This window comes from Prionailurus viverrinus, chromosome A3 (genome assembly GCF_022837055.1).
Source record: "Prionailurus viverrinus isolate Anna chromosome A3, UM_Priviv_1.0, whole genome shotgun sequence".
NCBI classification, from domain to species: Eukaryota; Metazoa; Chordata; class Mammalia; order Carnivora; family Felidae; genus Prionailurus; species Prionailurus viverrinus.
Genome location: NC_062563.1, coordinates 32,256,898 through 32,271,777, shown reverse-complemented (window position 1 = coordinate 32,271,777; position 14,880 = coordinate 32,256,898). Strand labels below are relative to the sequence as shown.

General features: G+C 38.7%; 1 protein-coding gene across 2 annotated transcripts in view; it reads right to left on the bottom strand.

The window, feature by feature from the left end:
* The window catches only part of CRLS1 (cardiolipin synthase 1), a 25,565-nt gene extending 10,685 nt beyond the window's left edge, over positions 1-14,880 (bottom strand). The window contains exons 1-3 of one of the 2 annotated variants that reach the window (XM_047853287.1): positions 14,428-14,880; positions 11,119-11,256; positions 5,953-6,082 (exon numbers count right to left, since the gene is read on the bottom strand). In XM_047853287.1, coding sequence (XP_047709243.1) covers positions 5,953-6,082; positions 11,119-11,256; positions 14,428-14,733 — 574 coding nt within the window. In that variant the 5' untranslated portion in view covers positions 14,734-14,880. Of the gene's footprint in view, positions 1-5,952; positions 6,083-11,118; positions 11,257-13,556; positions 13,775-14,427 lie in introns of those variants that run through there. The other variant, XM_047853288.1, reaches the window with a different exon arrangement.

Below are 14,880 nucleotides of genomic sequence, written 5' to 3'. Positions count from 1 at the left end.
CAAAATAAAAATATTTTCAGAGAAACTAAAGACAAGAATGTACCACCAGTTGAGTTGTATTAAAAGAATTTCCAAAGATACACTTTAGACAAAAGGAAAATGATCCCAGATGGAAGGTGTGACATACACCAAAAATATAAGCCAGAAAAAAGTAAATATGAAGATACATCTAAATGAATACTGTATAAACAATATCATGTGGGTTTAAGAAGTATATAAAATCAAAGTATGGCAACAATAATCTAAGTTGAAAAAGGAATAAATGGAGGTAAAGCATTCTCAAGCCCTGCCAGTGCCCAGAGTGCATATTTGTTAACAGTGAACTTTGATAAGGATGCATAATATAATTTTGAGAATAACTCAATGAAAACAGAGTGTAACACTTCCAAACTGGCACACAGGGAAAACAAGTATAATGTAAAAGATATATACAAATATAGAAAAGCACATATGAGCCAAATAGAACACATAAAATAAAGACTGCTACACAAATATTAGTAATCACAATAAATGTTAATGGATTAAATGTTCCAGTTGAAACACAAAATAGTGTTAGACTGGATAAAATAGAGAAAACCCATCTATGTATATGCTATTTATAGGAAATATCTAAAATATAAAGATATGGAGAAGTTGAAAGTCAAAGATTTATCTATCAGGCAAACACTGACCAAAAGTAAGCTAGTGGAGGTATAATATTCAACAAAACACACTTTAAGGCAATAATCATTATTGAAGATATGGAGGGTCACTTCATAATAAAACATTCAATTTACCAAGAAGACACAAAAATCTAATTCACATACACTTAACAGGACTTCAAAAGGCACAAAGCAAAAATAGGAACTACAAAGAAAAATCATGGAAAACTTGACACAAAGTAGAAAAACTAACCTACTCTCTCAGTAACTGAGAAACAAACAGATCAAACAGAAAAAAAGAAGTCAGTAAAGATTTAAACATCAGGATTTAAAATCTGACCAACTGGATGTATATAGAACATCACTACAGAACATCACCAACTAACTACAGAATACCCATTCGTTTGTTTTTGTTTGTTTTTAAATGTATATTCACTTTGAGAGAGAGAGAGAGGGAAAGAGGCAGGGAGGGAGGGAGGGGAGAGAGAGAAAGAGAGAGAGAGAGAATCCCAAGCAGGCTCTGCACCATCAGCACAGAGCCTGACATGGGGCTGGATCTCAGAAAGCGAGAGATCATGACCCAAGCTGAAATCGAGAGTCAGACGCTTAACCAGCTGAGGCACCGGGGTGCCCCAGAATACACATTCATTTGAAGCACACATAAAATTTTTATAAAATTTGAATACTGGGCCAGAGCGCTACTAAAATCTGAGCATGTTCTCTGGATACAAAATAATTATGCTTGAAATTAATAATAAAAAGATACCTAGAAAACCCCACAAATTATGAAATACATTTCTAATAGCCCTAAAAGCCAAAGAAAAAAATTAAAATGGAAATAGATTATTTTGAACTCAATAATGGCAAAAATATTCATATCAACAGATGAAATGCAGTGAAAGTGATACTCAAAAGACAAAATGTATAGCCCGCCCTAAATGTGAACTTTAGAAAAGCTAAAAAGCAATGAGTTAAATATTCATTTACAGCTGTGCTGTTCAATACAATAGCCACAAGCACTTGAAATGTGGCCAGTCTGAACGACAGGTGCTATAAATGAAAACTACATGCTGGCTTTTAAGAGCATAATATGAAAAAAACTCACTGATTTTTTTACTGATTACACATTGAAATGACAATATTTTTCATCCAGTAGGTTAAACATTATTAAAATTATTTTCACTTATTCCCTTTTGTTTTTAATATAGTTACTAGAAAGTTTTAAATTTCATATATGGCTCCCATTTTACTTCTACTAAACAGAACTGATCTAAAGAATTTAGAGAAAGAACAGCAAAGGAAACCTGGAGAAATAAATGAAAGAGCAAGATTTAGGGGTGTCTGAGTGGCTCAGTCAATTAAGTGACCAACCCTTGATTTCAGCTTAGGTCATGAGTTCACATTTCATGGGATCAAGCCCTATGTTGGGCTCTGCACTGACAGCGCAGAGTCTGCTTGGGATTCTCTCTCTCCCTCTCCCTCTGCCCCTCTCTCACTTGTGCTCTCTCTCTCAAAATAAATAAATGTTTTTTAAAAAGCAAGATTTAATGGAGTAAACCTATCAGACAAAACCCATAATTGGTTCTTTGAAAAGATTCATAAAACTGACACACCTCTGTTAAGACGATTCAAGGGAAAAAAGAGACAAAGAACTAATAATCAGAATGAAAAGGGGGGCATCACTACATACCCTACAGACATCAAAGTTAATGTGGATACCAAATAGTTAACGGTAAATCTTTATAAATGGAGCTGTAATGGACAAGTTCTTAGAAAAACACCATAACTTACCAAACAGACAAAAGATGAACCAGAAAATCTGAATTATCCTATAACCAAAAAAAATGAATCACCTATTTGAAAACTCTTTCCTAAAAAAAACTCCAGTCCTCAATTCAGTAAGTTCTACCAAACATTTAAAGAGGGAATGTTGCAAACTCACACAAACATCTCCCAAGATGGGGAAAAAAAGTAGACTTCCTAACTCTTATTATGAGATTAACATAAATTTGATACTAAAACCTAACAAGGATATTCAGAGAAAAAAATTCCAAGTCAACTTCGTGAGCATGGATATGAAATCCTCAACAAAATATTAGAAACCAAATTTAGCGATATTTTCATAATATATCATGACCGTGTTAGATGTATAGCAGGAATTTCAGGTTGGTTTGACATTAGAAAATCAAAAATATAATTCATCACATATTAACAGCTTAAAAGGAAAATAAACACAAGTCTCATAATACATGAAGAAAAAGAATTTTATAAAATTCAAAACCCAATTGTAATAAAAACTATCAGCAAACTCCCAAGAGAAGTGAACTTCCATAACCTGAAAAAAGGAGATCTATCTACATAACCGTATAGGAAATACCTTATTTAATAGCAAAATGTTGAGGAGCGCCTGGGTGGCTCAGTAGGTTGAGCGTCAGACTCCGGCTCACATCATGATCTCACATTTTGTGGGTTCAAGCCCCACATCAGGCTCTGTGCTGACAGCTCAGAACCTGGAGCCTACTTCGGATTCTGTGTCTCCCTCTCTTTCTACCCCTCCTCCACTCACTCTCTCTCTCAAAAATAACAATTAAAAAAAAAGAGAAAATGAAATAGTAAAAGCTACCATTTAGAAAACATCAAAATTACCCAGCAACTTGGAATAAATTTAATAAAAAATTGTTTATTACCTCTCTGAAGAAAACTAACATACTGACATTATAAAAAGACCTAAGTAGAGCAGATATATCATGCTTGTGAACTGGAAGATCAATATCGTAAAAATATCAATTCTTTCAAATAGATCTAGAAACTCTATGAAATCCCAATTAAAATTCCAACAGGTTTTTCTTGGGAGCTGGAAAAGCTGATTCTAAAATTTACACATGAGGAACACCAGCCTGGCTCAGTTGGTGGAGCATCAGGCTGTTGATCTCAGGGTCATGAGTTCAAGCCCCGTGTTGGGTTTAGAGATTGCTTAAATAAATTAACTTTAAAAATATATATTTAGGGGCGCCTGGGTGGCTCAGTTGGTTAATCGACTTCAGCTCAGGTCATGATCTCACAGTTTGTGAGTTCGAGCCCTGCCTGCATTAGGCTCTGTGCTCACAGCTTAGAGCCTGGAGCCTGCTACAGATTCTTTATCTTCCTTTCTCTTTCTCCCTCCCCTGCTCGCGCGCACGCTAAACAAACATTGGGGAGCCTGGGTGGCTCAGTCCATTAAACGTCCAACTTCAGCTCAGGTCATGATCTCACTGCTAGTGAGTTCAAGCCCCGCATTGGGCTCTGAGCTGACAGCTCAGAGCTGGAGGCTGCTTCGGATTCTGTGACTCCCTCTCTCTCTCTGCCCCTCCCCTGCTCATGCTCTGTCTCTGTCTCTCAAGAAATGAATAAACATTAAAAAAAAAATTATAAAAAAATAAACATAAAAACAAATTAAAAAATAAAAATATTAAAAAAATAAAATTTACACACAAAATGGAAAGGGGTTAAGAATATCAAAGGACTTGCTCTATTATTTAGTAAAGCAATAATAATTAAGAATGGTACTGGTGCAAAAATAGACAAATGAGTGGGGAATAACCAGACAACCCAGAAATGGACTCATGTATATATGACAGTACGATGAGTCTGGAAAGTAGACTTTTCAATAAAAAGTGCTGGGATAACTGGGTAACCACAGAAATAGCTAGAAAATTAATTTTTAGGAGAGAATTTTTTTCTAAAACATCAACTAGAAAAAATGTGAATTAAAAAAAAATTCCTAAAAACTTTCCAGTACAAAACATAATCACATATCAAGAAAAAGGTATCAGAATGGCATGAGATATCTCAACAGCATGATGGAATTTGGAAATCCACAGAACAGGATTCTTCAAAATTGAGTGAAAATAATCTGCAATTGAAAATTATGCTCAATTCAAATCTCAATCAAGTATGGAGGGCAGAATAAAGATATCTTAGAAATCTGTATAATAAAGACACTGTGAACCTCTAAAATGCTGGCTGCCACACTGCATCCTTGCACAAGAAACAACTAGAGGCTGCACTCCACCCAAAGGAAGATCTCAACAAGGAAGCCATAGGAGCTTGGAAAAACAGACCCACACAGAAGAGAAACAACAGAAATTCCCAGAATAATAGAAGAGAAGTCTCAGCTTGCAAAGCAACCTACACCAATTATTTAGGTAAAGGTCACAGCAACATTATCTATAATTACTAAAACCTGGATACAAATTCTATGTTCAAAAGTGAAATATCTGGTCAACCTCCATAAAATAATACAACAAAATACAAAATAACTCTAAAAAATCGGAGTCATGAAAGTATGCACACACATGCACACATGCACACACAAGATCATTTGGATTTTAAACAGTGTCAACAGAATGCTCCTTAGGTTCCTTTCCTCCCCCCATACTGTATTAGAATGAGAGTACCCCTACCCCTTCAACACCCCCCAACCATATGCATACCAAAAATCTGACTTTCAAAGAAACACATAAACATTAATCCGATTTATTTTTAATTTGTTATGGGAATTTAAAAGCCTAAAAGTAAAAGCCTCTATATTGAGGAAACTATACTAGACTGAAACACCATTACACTTCTTCCTATCAAATGTCAATAACATGCTATTTATTGAAGGACCATGTGGCAGCGCTTTCTTTATTCTCAGATTCTAACACTTGGAAATTAACAGTTTCATCTGACCCAAGGGAGAAAAACTAAGAAATAATAGCTTAAGTAGAAAATGAACAACAGAAAAGCGCATGCAAAATACAAAGCAAAAGATTATACAATTCTGTTAGAAAGAGTATTCAGATATGAACAAACTATATACGATTTGAAACTCCCTAACAGTGTCTAAGTAATACTAATGTGAAGTTTTATAGACATCCTCAGGATTTCAAAGCTCTCGTTTTTTATGATCAAATTGCACTTAATATATAATAGACTTCTGAAAACTTTAAATTGCTTTCAAAAAACTAGGCAATAAGGGTATAAAATATTATTTCAAAAAATTCTAGACTGGTATGAACTGGCACTGTGAAATAATATTTGCTTAAATTTAACTTTCAACAATCTAAGAAAACAACAGATTCTACTAATATAACGAGGACATAAATTCTAAAGTAAAATAACAGCCTGACAAGCAAAGCAATTCAATAATTTAAAATTAGGGAAATAGTTTAAAGTTGAAAAATATACTTTTGGAACAAAAATTATCTATCTCTCAATCAAGAGAAATCCTAAACTGACTAATGTCAATCTTCCCTATGCTATTTAAAAGTACTCATGATGGCGTTCTTACCTGGAATAAGATCTGCATAGGTCAAGCTAACATATAAGATACTGATAAGTATTTTATCAGCAAGTGGATCAAGAGCACTTCCCAAAGCTGATTTTTGATTGGCCCAGTTTCGAGCAATAAATCCATCCAACTGAAAATAGAAGTTTTTTTTAATAAATGTCAGGATCCGTACAGAGCAGATACCTTGAAAGTTAATAGATACCAGAAAACAACTGTATTTTCATAAAAAGTTAATAAAACCTCTTCTGTTTCTTACCTCCAAACCTTCTCATTCTTTCACTAGTATATATTCAGCTTCCAAATTACCAACTGGTCTGAAAATAACTTCACTTTTCTACAGTACTTTTCTTTCTCAAGGCCTTCAGGTATTTCTTATATTTTCATAAGGCCCTTTTGCGGATTGAACTCAGACGCAAATTTAAAGATGTAAAGAACCCAAATAAAACTCACAGAAAGCATGGCTGACAGAACAAGGACTAGGAGCCCCTCCCCTTTGAAAGCCTTGGGCTATTTCACTACAGCCAAAATAGCTGCTTTTGCTTGCAAGGCCAGACTTGTGACTCTCACTCCTACCTACTTTTCTATGATATGATCCAACACTCTTAAGCTTTCACTGTTACCATTGTTCTTTTTTTATTGTTTCGTGCAACTGTTAGTTTCAGGTCTGACTGTATGTGAATAAAAAACTCAATCCTCTGTACCTGGCCTACATAAAAATTTTGACATGCAAATTACTTATTAACTATTCTTGGGGCGCCTGGGTGGCTCAGTTGGTTGAGCGGCCGACTTCGGCTCAGGTCATGATCTCGCGGTCCGTGAGTTCGAGCCCCACGTCGGGCTCTGTGCTGACAGCTCAGAGCCTGGAGCCTGTTTCAGATTCTGTGTCTCCCTCTTTCTCTGACCCTCCCCTGTTCATGCTCTGTCTCTCTCTGTCTCAAAAATAAATAAACGTTAAAAAAAAAATTTAAAAAAAAAATTACTTATTAACTATTCCTGAAGGCAAATTGCATTTTAAAGCAGAGGGTGTACATGGTTATCAATGGGCCAAATCGGGCCTGGGAGGACTTTTGTTCAACCTGCCCAGCACTTTTAAAAATGTAAATTCGTTGCCAACATTTAAATATTCAAAAATTAACCACAAAAATCCAGACCTCAAGTTTCACTTGACAAATGGGAAGATCTCATCACCCTGGGGTCACAATATGAATCGAAACCAAGTATCTATCATCTATTCCCATTAAGTAAGGGAGGTTATTTTCTGGATTTCCAAGTCCCTACTTGGCTTTCACTCATTTAACTTCAAGCTTCAACAAATGTTTGGATTTTCTAGTCCTATTTCCAAGGAAAAAGATCAAATTAACTTAGACATAATTTAACATGGTACATTTTAAAGGATAAATAAGTTCTGTATATCTCAAGTATTCCAGTGAGTTAGAGACAGAAGTACAGGACAATGGTTAAGAACTTGCTCTGTGGCAGAACATAACTGGTTCAAATCCTGGTTCAGCCATTTATTACCTATGTGACCTTGGGGAAGTTATTTGGCATAAGTTTCCCCTTCCATATCTGCAAAACCTACCTCAAAGGGTTGATGGTCTTCAGCACATAACGGGGATGAATACTTGTTTAGTACTTGGCAAATCCTCAAAAAAAGCAGTTACTAGCTATTACTACACTAACCAAAATAACCTACTTTTTTTTCTTAAGTATACTACAAGTAACAATGTCTAACAGAAAGTACCTAGAACTGGGTACTGGGGCCTTGGAAGATTCAGGTTTCAGTTCAGTTTCTGATCTTGAGGAACTTAATCTCCCACTTTTCCACCACCATTCCATCTGGCCCTCCCCGTTCCTCCACCCACATTAGATTCCAAGGTCATCAACATCACCACTCCTTTGCAAACATCTGTTAACTCCCTTACTTCACTCTTCACCCTGCTTACACACAATTATCCATTTACTCCAGGCCTGCACCTAAGCAGCTGACCATTGCTCAAGAATACATAAATGGGCTAACTGGTCTCACTTCAAATTCAGGACCACAAATCTCCCATGGGCATGCAGTACTGCCTGGAAATCCCATACCTGGCTGCATTTACCTTCTCTTTTCATACTGTTGTTCTCACCTCAAGCCTAGTCTTCCTTCACTCCACTCATGTTCTTATCTATACTTTCCTTGAAAAATAGAAACAGGTTGTTAACACTCCCTTATATTCCCACCTGCAAATCCACCACTTACCTGCATCCATTCACATTCTCTCTGCCTTCCCTGATTCCTGATCCTAGGCCCTCTCCCCTTCTGTGATTTGCCTTTCTTCTCCTCCATCTCTCCTGCATCATCAGTCTCCTTTTTACCTGGTCATTTAATTAACCAGTTAATTAACAACAAAAATTTCCCCAGTATATATAGCTTTAAAAACTACCTTCCCTTGACCCTACACTTCCCGGTACCCGTTCAAAGCAAAACTTCCTCAAAGCAAGGTCTCTGTCATTACACCTCACATGTGTTGCCAACCCATTCAGTCCCCATTCCTTTAGAGATGGTGGTCAGAAAGGTCACCAACGTATTCTACATTTTTAGCGTACTTGACCTCAATGCAATTGAAGTACTTTCTTCACTTAACTTCTGGGACATCTGATGGCCTAATTTTCTTCCTTGCTCACCAGCTGTTCTTTCTCAGTGTCCTTTCCTGGCTCCTTTTTCATTACTCTACTCACTGCTCATTTCTCTGATCCTATCTCTTCTTTAACCCAGTCATTTAATTTCACCCAGACTTGATCATCCATATGCTGACAACTCTCAAATTTACCTCCAACCATGACTTCTTCCAACTCTAAACTACTATATTCAACTACCCAATTGATACCTCTATGTCAACAAGCATAGATATTCAACAGACATTCTTGGTATTTTTCTACCCTGTCCTACCCTGAGTGCTTCCCATCACAAAAATTATTACCTTCATGCATCAGTTGTTGAAAAGAAAACAAAACAAAAAAGTAACAGCCTATCACACATATTTCTCACTGCACATATGCAATCCATCGACATCAACTCTATCTTCAAAACATATCCCAAACCCATTGACTTCTCTCCAAACTCCCACCCCAGGCCAAGCCACTGCCACTCCCCCAGGTAACTGTAAGTCTCCTAACCAGCCTCTCTTGCTTCCACTCTCACCTTCCTACAACCTATTACCCATATACAATATCAATCAGGCCTTGCCATCCCCATTTAAACCCTGCATGGCTCCAGCCATCTGCCCAGTGGCCAACCTAGATATCAAAACCTCCACAGAGTAAATGTGAAATATGGTGCCAGATAACTCAGGTTTTCACATACACTCTCATATATATTTAGAAATATGGCAAATGAGGCCTGAGTTCAGTGAATATTGCAATCACATGTGGCAGCTAAAAAAAAAGGTACAAGGAGGGGTGCTTGGATGGCTCAGTCAGTTAAGCTTCTGACTTCCGCTCAGGTCATGATCTCATGGTTCTTGAGTTTGAGCCCCACATCGGGCTCTGTGCTGACAGCTCAGAGCCTGGAGCTTGCTCTGGATTCAGTTTCTCTCTCTCTCTGCCTCTCCCCGGCTTGCACTGCCTGTCTCTCTCTCTCAAAAATAAACAAACATTAATTATAAACATTAAAAAAAATTGTTTTTTAAAGGTACAAGTTAAAGAAGAGCAAATTGAGTAACTAAAAAAGATCTCATCTGTTACATTAAAAAAAAAAAGAAAATACAACCCCATTACCAATATAATGGCCTTTGACAGACTTGGAGTGTGTCTGAGTAAAGGCCTTCAGACTTCAGAGGCAAAAGCAGGGATCAAAAAAAAAAAAAAAAAAACATTGTGAGAATGGGGAGAAATAGTGACAAACAGGAGCTAAATTCTGGAAAAATAGAAGTAGGAACCATTTTGAGAGAATTTTTGATGCATATTTGGAAATGCTATATAACAATGCAAATGTTCTCCTTTGTTTACCCTATAAAATCTTCTATCTTAATTCTTCTATGTTGCTCACCAATGCCAACGGGCAGGTGGAATTTTGTTTCTGTGAACCTCAAAGGGAATAGTTGACACTACAGATACTATATAACTGTTATTTATAGAAAATTAGTTTCTCTTCATTCTCACTAAGTAAGTATCAAGGAATGCTTTTCAAACATAAATCCACTTGAAGAGGCACCAAATCATTATTGACTGTCTAGGTGCTCACATGGATCTCAGATCAGCCTTGTACAAGAATATACTCTATTTCTACAGGCTAACTTTGCTCTGATTTTAAATTTTCCCTCCATCTTTTCACCACTTCCCTCAACTAGGTTTTTGTAGGACATAGTTTTAAAAGCCTTTCAAATCCATTATGCAACAAGGTGGGTGATAAATACAAGTAACATCATACACGCAGCTGGCTGGTCAGTCCACAAAAGCCTATTTCATACATATGTTGCCCTCTCTTATAAAATGTTTGCCAAGTTCTAATTTGAAATAACCTGAAAAAATGCTTCCCTCTACCAAAGCTGAAACAGTGTGTCAAGTAGCTCTTTTCTCACTTGTCTACTAGGGGAGTGGAAGAAGGAAGGATGCCTAATGCCTGCACCAAGGCAGATCTTCTGCTGGGTGGTCAGATGGGTGCAGAGCAGGGAACAGGGAACAGAAACCAAATGTGTGTGGGTGCCTATGGCTTGCTCCCAGCATAAACCTGAATAGAGCTCTGACCTCTACAAGTGTCCTGGCCACAACAACTGACCCACTGTCTCTCTCTCCACCAGTAAAACCAACTATTGTTGCAGATCAGGTATCACAATAAATAGAAAAATAGTCTCACAACTTTTTTCCTTTATTTCTATCCCTAAAGCAAATACTTGGCTCCTTGGGAATTTCTAAGGGTTTTTCTTTTCCAAAGAAGTGAAAAACCAAGAACAAAAAGCACCCCCTCCTACACCTCCCAACAACTTTCACTTCCTTCCTTAGATCATTTAAAAAATAAGAGTCCCACACAAATGCTAAAGCCAAGTCGTTATACCAAGTACTAGGTCAAATTCATCTTGAGGATTTCCTTCCAGGGATAAGCAGACTTAAGGCTGTGATATTTCAGTGTAGCAGAGACCCTGATACTTGAAAGGGAAGCAAAACAGAAAAAGTGCATTTACAACTTACCAAATCAGTTAGCCCAGCTAGAGCAAAAACTCCTAGTGCAATATTAAAATCCTCTTCAATAATCAAATAGCCCAAAACTGGGGCCAAGCCAATTCTCGTCATTGACAATATATTTGGGATTGTCCATGGGTTTTCATACTGAAACGTAAAGACAACAAAATTTAAATTAAATGCTATGAACTCATACTTTAAATTAAGTATATTAGAAAAATATATATACACCAACTTAGGAGTCAGAAGCTACATAAACTTTAAATTTAGTATTTTGAGCTTTAAAATCCAATCTATTATTTACAGACCATAGCTCTAAAACTGTCTGGAATACAGAAGATGGAGATATATCACGTAACCCACAGACTAAAGTGTCTGCTATACAGAGCATATATATATATATACACACACACACACACACACACACTACCTAAAGAGAGAAAAAAAAACAAACATATATCATCTACCATACAGGTCAAGACTTCATGATTTGAAGTCAAACCTTACAACACTCTGCTTTTAAAATTGTAACTTCAGGGGCGCCTGGGTGGCTCAGTCGGTTGAGCGGCCAACTTCGGCTCAGGTCGTGATCTCGTGGTGGTGAGTTCGAGCCCCGCGTCGGACTCTGTGCTGACAGCTCAGAGCCTGGAGCCTGTTTCAGATTCTGTGTCTCCCTCTCTCTGACCCTCCCCCTCTCACATTGTTTCTCTCTCTCAAAAATAAACATTAAAAAAAAATTTTTTTTTTAATTGTAACTTCAAGAAGGTCTTATACTTCAAGTAGACAGTCCAAATAGAGTGTTAGGGGAAAAAAGCACCAAATGATCAACCCCAGGCATTTTTTGGTTTAAAACACTAATTGCAAATAACCTCCCTCACTCCTCTGCAAATACCCATCAAAAGAAGGCTAACTGCTATGGTGTATGGACATATGAGTGAAGAAGAAAAAAATTTAATTCCATAATCTCATCCCTAAATGGATAACTGCTGGAAGAAAATGAAGCTAGGAATAGCAATTGAGATCCTTAGGAAATACAGAAAAAATCTGCAAATCTGTTCAAAATAGTCATGAAAATGAAATGTTAAGATTCCCACCTAGAATCTGAGTGTTTTATGATTCCTTGAAACTTCACTTAAAGGCAAGGTGTTTGCAGTTGGCACTAACAAAAGGGCTCTTTGGCAGCTACTCTGAAGAACATTCCTTCCTTGCCAAACAAAACGTTTCATGAGAATATTTCAACTTTAAAAAGCCCCAGCCTAGTGAAGCTAAGATAATCTGCCCAACAGGATACAGAAATAATACCAGGAAAATGTCTCCCTAAAGCCTGGATTTTTTTTCCCCACTGGTGAAGGTTGCCAATTCTACCCCATGGGACTGTCTCCTAACAAGACTAACCCTACTCTTAATCAGTAACCAAATAACCTGAACCTTAATTTCGATTTTTTTAAAAAGTGATAGTTTCCATTTCTTTCTTTTTTTTTAACTTTTTAAATGTTTATTTGAGAGGGAGACAGAAAGCATGAGCCGGAGAGGGGCAGAGAGGGAGACAGAATCCGAAGCAGGCTCCAGGCTCTGAGCTGTCAACACAAAGCCAGACATGGGGCTCTAACTCACAAACTGCGAGATCATGACCTGAGCTGAACGCTCAACCGACTGAGCCGCGCAGGCACCCCTACAGTTTCCATTTCTAAAGAAATCTTTTAAAATTCCAGGAACGGTCCTGTAAGAAAAGGCAGTTTTCTAAAGATACTAAATTTGTGTTTATAAACAGAAACTGGCAACACATGTTCACCTTAGTTTGAAGAGACAGTGGGGTTGTTTTGGGGTCAGATGGCAGAATACTGCCATTGAAAACTACAGAAAAACGTTAAATTCTCTAAGAAACAATTGCCAACCAAGAAGCAGTATAAACCTCCACTACTCAAGGACCTTTTACTGAAGGTGGGCCATATTATGTAATGAAATGGGAACATTCTTGGAACATATTCCAAATTCAAGTTCAAAGGCCAGAGTGTTTCAGAGTCCAGAGAACAAAAGATAAGCCTGTTCACCATAATGTGGTACAGAATAAGTCAAATACTGATCTAATGTTACAGCAACTCAGAAAAAAAAAAAAAAAAAAAACATAGTTCATGACTGAAAAAAAGGAATCACGAGGCAAAAGGTCAGAATAGAGCCCCAAATATACATAAGGCAAATATCCATAATGTCAGAATAAATGACCAGAAATATCCATAGGGCAAAATTAAAAACGAAGCTGCAAATAGCCAGATTATTTCATTTGGAGAATTAATCAACAGAACTGTAATGTTGTTGGAACAGTGAAGAGTTCTTTTTAGCTCCACATAAAATATTTTAAAGTACCTCATTAATTTCTAATCATTACATTTGTAAAACTTTATAAATTGAATTAAGAGAGCTAATCTCAGATTACCCAACCAGATAACCTGTGGCATACTCGACCACTACTGCCGTTCTTGGGAAGGACTTCAGCCACGATACGGCAACCTCAAAGCATCCAGCATTCAAACTCCGACATGCTTTAGCTATTAGTGGAGTTGAGACCCCTGCCAGGATGTGGCCACCTCAACCCATGCTGTACAACTGACAAAAGCAGTACAAGGGCCCACTGAAGACATAACAATTGAAGATGTAATAATTGCATGAGTCTTGCTAACATGACATCAAAAGCTCTCCCACATTCATGATCTGGTGTCTTCTGCTTGGGCAATTATTTCAACAGGTAAGTGGAACGATATTTCGTTCCGTTACCTCAAGAAGAGACTTTAATCTTTTTCTATAATAAGAAATTAAAGGGTCTTTTAATTACAACTTAATTATCCTTCATCTTATAATACTTAAGGTTACCAAAGGTCAAATGATAGTGAACCAAACCTGCACAAGCAAAACAGGCTGACATACTTTTCTAAAGATTTCTACTGACTTGCCCTAAACATTAGGGAAAGGCTTCGGAGAATTAAAAATAGACTTAATGAGACAAGTGAAGGCTATTTTTACCAACGCAATATCCAGAGGCCGGTCCCGCTAAAGGTGCAGACAGAAAGGCAAGTAGGGAAGGAGGGATTCTAACTTGACCGCCGAGACTGACGGTGGACTCGTCTGGCACCCGTGAAATTCCTCCCAACTGAATAATGACCTGCCCATAACTTCTCTTCGGGAAACGGTTCCCAGGTTCTGGATCGGAAATGTCCGACTTGGGCCGGCCAGGGCACGTTATTCGCGTCCAGGTCCGAGCCCCGAGAGGGCCGGCGACGACGACCCAGTGCTGCCGCCCTCCGCCGCCTCCTCGATACGTACCAGGCTGGCGGCGCTCGCCGGGCCCCAGCGGCCGGCCCGGGCCTCGGCGGCGGCACCCCCTCCAGCCGCGGGCCCGGGGGCCGCCTTCCCTGCGCCCGAGCAGTGGCCTCGCGGGCCGGTCCCAGGCAACCTCAGGCCGAGAGCGGCCGGGCGCAGCCACCAACGCTCCACCAGGCAGCCTAGGCAGCCGGGCACGGAGCGTAACAGGGACCCACGGGCGCGCCCCTTGCCCGGCCGCGCCCCCGGCGCCCATGCGGCGCTGCGAAGGGCCCCCCATGAGCCGCGAGCCACGCGAGAAGCCAGCATGACCCTGCGGCCGCGCCGTGGGGACACAGGCGGCGAGAGCTCAACAGCCTGGGGCACTGGCAAGCCGCCTCTCCATGGAGTTCCCGCAACGTCGGAGAAGCTCAGCAGCCTCCATAGCAGTTTTCAAAACCCAGCACGCTCCGCTTA